The sequence below is a fragment of the Colias croceus genome, chromosome 13 (genome assembly GCF_905220415.1).
Source record: "Colias croceus chromosome 13, ilColCroc2.1".
Lineage (NCBI taxonomy): Eukaryota > Metazoa > Arthropoda > Insecta > Lepidoptera > Pieridae > Colias > Colias croceus.
The window spans coordinates 6,676,865-6,682,324 of NC_059549.1; the positions used below are offsets into that span (position 1 = coordinate 6,676,865).

Below are 5,460 nucleotides of genomic sequence, written 5' to 3' on the forward strand. Positions count from 1 at the left end.
CCATCTTGAGGAAAAGCTTCTAATGTCGATTTAAAACTGCATACACACGAATTAACCTGTTCTAAAATTGTGAAATGAGTTCAGTTTTAAATTTGAGAAATATTGATTTCTTGTACTCCACTATTCGTTGTAGTCGAATACAAAATATATTTAAACAAACTTAGGTTGGCCTTCAGGCAAAAGGGATCCTATCAAAAGGTAAACTTGACCTTGTATCTTAAAAGTAAGCATGAACAGACCTTCTGATAATTATTGAGCACCAAAGGATCATCAAAGGTACCGGTGTATCTTCAAACGAAAGCCGACTCCTTACTACACTTTAAAGCATTACAAAAAGAACATACTACGTTAATATCGCCTATACAGAAGATGATCTGTAATCAATTGTGTGAGCAAACCCACTTTTATATTTGTCAGACTACACCACCGAATTCGTACAGATAGTTTACCTCATGACGAAATCTGTCTGCAGTAAGACGGGCCTCTCGCTATTCGTACGTTTCCAGAGACCGAATAGTTTCAATTCTTAATCTTTCAATAAACAAACTTATTAATCGTTCTTGTCTCATATAATTGTAATATTCGCGTCCCTACTCTAGTCATTGCTTATGCTCATGTTCATCTTCAAGAGATCGAATAATATTATGATGCACCCTATCATTTGTCAAACGGTCTTCGTATTGAGCAAAGTTTCAGATTCTCGAGATAAAATATGACTGTCGTGATCAGTAGTGAGACGTAATTCCCTCTCAGTGAGGGTTTCGGTCTCACGGGATAGTACAATATGCCGTTTGCGATCAGCTGTGAGACGTCATACCCTCTCAGTGAAGGTTTCGGTCTCACGGGATAGTAGGGGAGACCGGGTTTGGTTGTCTCACGGGTTGGTTGTCACAGCCAGCGGTCTTAATACAAAACTGAACTATCGAATAAGTCTGTTGACCAGCGTGGCAAGAGCGATACAGTGACAACGCTGTCCCCACTTCGCGTCAGACCGCCCCGATCTGCCGTGAGGGCCTCACACGTGTTTATTGTTTTCGCACAGATTTTTTATGATATTATGAGGACCGAATATTATGCTCCTCATAACACACTGTGAACGAAACGACAGTGCGGTTTAATTCAATGCCAACACCATCAGAAAAAAGGATTATTTTTAATTGTGAAAAAATATATTATGATTTACACTATTAACACTCTTTTAACATAAAATATAAGTCTGTGAGTGTGTTAAAATAAATCCAGCTAATTACACATCAAACTTATGTTTATAATTTGGTATACGACATAAAAATATATTAATTGTCAAGCAATAATAATACAGATAAATACTGAACATAAGTATAATAGATATTAAGTAGTATTACTTAAAATATACTTTGACTACTTTGACTGTTAGTCAAAGTTTATTTTTACTAACAACATGTAAATGAAGAAGAAATAATAATTACCAACGAACTTACCTTTTCTATAATACTTAACACGGCACATTTTTAAAATTATCTTGCTCAACTCTACTCAAAAATTGGAGGGTTTTGTTGGAACTTTAATATGTAAAAGTTATGATATGTATATCTAAACTACGATACAACTTGCATGCGGAAATGCTCATTAAAATTGTGAATCTAAAGAATAACTAACAACATACTATTCAATTTTATTGAGCTGATGAATATCTTTTGCCTGGAAGAAATCACCGTCACCTAATAAATATAATGTGTTTTCTTATAAAACCGTTACATAATTTATTTTATCTACAATACTGAAAATGATACATGTATAAAATATAAAACATATTATGTAAAATGATTAAAAATAAATAAATGAAGCAACTACGATTCAAAGAAAACATCTTTTTCAGTGTGAAAATGCTCTTAGCAATCCTGGATGATGAACTGTATATCATGTACTCTGATCCCAGTATGGTCGGTACCTCGATAGCCATAACGATAAATATTATAATCAGATAACCTAACCCAAAGTCAAAATAAAAACATTACTTGTAAAGTTGTGAGTGCAAAATTTACGTTTCATTTGGCAATAATATTTTTTTCGGTACTAAAACGTAGTAGTTTGATATATGGTTGGCTGCCCCTCCTCTCCTTCCTGAAGAATATCCTCCAAAATTTCCCGAGATACTTCCAATGATTGAACCATTGGACGTTGGACATTAACTTCAGTCAAAAATTGACGAAGCGGATGATTACTAATTTCCACTTAATCAAATCATCAATTTTCAAGTGGTGTAGTAAAAATATCAGCAGAAATCGTCTTCCAAAGGCGATATAATTTTATGAGCATTGAATCTGTTAATAAAAAAATCTAAAGTTAACTGTAAATCTATAAAAAAAGCTACTTACAAATAAAATTTTATCAAAAACTACTGTTCCCAATGCACCTCAAAATAATAAAAGAATTCATCATTTATTATTTCATTCTAAAAGTGTAATACCTATAATACCAACAAAAAACATGAATTGCTATCATTATAAAAAATAAATACCTATAAGTAACAACTTACCTTTTGTGGGAACGCATGATGGTGAAAATTCACAAAACACGAAGATTGCATTTGATATTTTTGGTTTTATGGCATTCAATTGCTTTATAAATTAATAAAACTACATACTACATACTATAAAAAAAAGTCGCTTTCTCTGTCCCTATGTCCCTTTGTATGCTTAAATCTTTAAAACTTCGCAACAGATTTTGATGCAGTTCTTTTAATAGATAGATTGATTCAAGAGGAAGGTTTTAGTATATAATTTATTAGGTTTTAGACAAAGCGGACGAAGCCGCGGGCGGTAAGCTAGTAAATTTATAAAACACGAATATTTTTAAAATTGTAACTAATGAACACAATCATTAGATTAACTGTAGATAATGGTGTCTAGTTTTAGTTTTTATTTTTTTAAAGTGAGGGTAATAAAAATCTACCCTCACTTTAAAAAAATGTAGTATATTTATTATTTACACGAAATATATCTTATAGGGAACGGAAGATATGGGTTAAAGAGTTAAATAAATAAATAACATAATTACATATATTTAAATTATTAATTTTTAACAGTGTGTTCAGTAGTGTTAACATGTAAATTGATTTGATTTTTACGAAATCTCATAGATGGCGCTGTTACAAAATTAACATTATACAACTAACATTCTTTATACTATGTTTCTCTTCCCAAGTTACTTAAATGGCATAATTTATAGTGTCAATCTAGATATTGTCAAACAACATTTATATATGCGTCATTTGATTATTATTAATTTCCAATATATTTAACGTGTGTTTGATTTTTATAACACTACATAGATGGCGCTGTTTCAAATTTGTCTTTATACTGCTAAGATTCATTTAACTGTTTCTCTGCCCAAATTACGTAAATGACATAGTTTTTATTTTGTAAAGCTAGATAATAGCATGGCTTACTCGAAACCAACATTTAAACATGAGTCTTTAAATTGTACGCTGTCGTAGTACACAGAATAGGTAAGAAAAATAAAGGTTCACAGCTGCTCCCCCGAAGGTGATATCATGATAATATGTATAAACTATCCTCACCCGACCTCTAAGGAATATTCATGCAAAATTTGAAGTAAATCTATGCAGTACTTTCTGAGATTAGCTCGGAAATACATACAGACAAACAGACAAACAGACAAACAGACAAAAATTCTAAAAACTATGTTTTTGGTTTCTATATCGATTATAGATCATGGATCAAGTATTCTTTTAAAAAAATATTCAATGTACAGTTTTGGCTTTCCTACGATTTTATTATATGTATAGATATAGATCAGTCTTTATAGGGTTTTGTTATGGGGTCTATAAAAATGCGCAACGTTACAATTGAAGTATTACAAATATTATGTATGTATAGATAGTATCCTTATTTTAGCAGTATCTATCGTTTTCATATAATTTCTTAATAATAATTTCGTAAGGTTCTTGAAGTAGTTTGATAGCCCTAACTCCGTAGTCAAGGTGTTTTCTCACACGATAGCTTATCAAGTCACGTTCAACTCACTCGATTGCATCCCTTGTCTTTTATGTTCTAGATTGTTCCAAACTTACTTATAACTGGACATGTTTAGAAAATTTACGCTTGTTTTCTTTTTAATCGTGAAATTTGAATTGGTTAAATGTGATCCACGCTTTATATTTTTTACTATACATTGCTGTATTAATATTATTTAAGAAGATAAAGTGTGTTTTGTAGTTATAAACATTAACGATAAAAATAATTGTAGATCGGAATCTGGAATTTACATTCAGTCAACAAAGTATCGGGAATGAATGATTTGTTTATGGTTCCAAATTCAAATTTTTGTTTTTTTCGTTGTTGTTAGGTTGGTACAACTGTTTTCCATTTTGGCGCGGAGTTTGAGTAGCATCTGTCATTTAAATTAAAAACAGTGCTGTTTTTAGTTTGGACAAAAACATCGAACAAAGAGTTTGTCTTAAATTTTGCATCGCCAATGGAATTTCGTGTTCGGAGACACTGAAAATGTTACAGAAGGCATATGGTGAATCGACTTTATCAAAAACACGTGCTTATGAGTGGTACAAAGCGTTCAAAAATGGTCGAGATGTGATGGAAGATTTGCCTCGCTCTGGTAGGCCATCAACATCTGCAACTGAAGTTAACATTGCAAAAGTGAAGGAAATAGTGACTGAAAATCCTCATGCAAGTTTGAGAGAGATGGCCGCCGATCTTTCTGTATCTCACGAGTCGATCCGTACCATTTTAAGTAATCATTTGGGTATGAAACGTGTTGCCGCCCGGCTAGTCCCAAAAGACCTGAATTTTCTTCAAAAACTCAATCGCATGAGAGTCGCTGAGGACATGCTAGAACGAGTCAATACCGACCCAACATTCATGAAACGCATTGGTACTGGTGACGAGACGTGGGTTTACGAGTTTGACATGCAAACTAGTCAACAAGCTTCGGAATGGCGTCTTCCAACTGAACCAAAACCAAAAAAAACCACGTCAAAGTCGATCACAAGTCAAGGTCATGTTGACTGTTTTCTTTGACTATCGCGGTGTTGTGCACTCGGAATTCTTGCCAGAAGGTCAAACGGTAAATAAAGTATATTATTTGGCGTTATGCGGCGTTTAAGAGAACAAATTAGACGAAAAAGGCCAGTTTTGTGGAAAGAAAATTCTTGGATATTGCATCACGACAATGCGCCTTCGCACAAGGCCATCATTGTGAACGAATTTTTGTCCAAACACTCAACAAATACCATCGAGCAACCACCGTATTCACCAGATATGGCTCCAGCCGACTACTTTCTTTTTCCTAAACTCAAATTACCACTTCGTGGCACCCGTTTTCAATCGGTAGAAGACATAAAGGAGAATTCGCGGCGAGAACTGAACTCCATTTCGGAAACAGCGTTTAAAAAATGTTTTGATGATTGGATTATTCGTTGGCGTAAGTGTATAGTTTCTA

At 33.3% G+C, this 5,460-nt stretch overlaps 1 protein-coding gene across 1 annotated transcript; it reads left to right on the top strand.

Annotated features, from left to right (window-relative positions):
- Positions 1-4,508: 4,508 nt before the first annotated feature.
- On the top strand, positions 4,509-5,039 carry LOC123697053 (protein GVQW3-like). Its single transcript, XM_045643471.1, has one exon. The coding sequence runs from the start codon at positions 4,509-4,511 to the stop codon at positions 5,037-5,039; it is 531 nt and encodes a 176-aa protein (XP_045499427.1).
- The last annotated feature ends 421 nt before the right edge of the window (positions 5,040-5,460 follow it).

Excerpts from the sequence above, each read along its gene's own strand:
- LOC123697053 (XM_045643471.1), top strand. The coding sequence starts at position 4,509 with ATGTTACAGAAGGCATATGGTGAATCGACTTTATCAAAAACACGTGCT.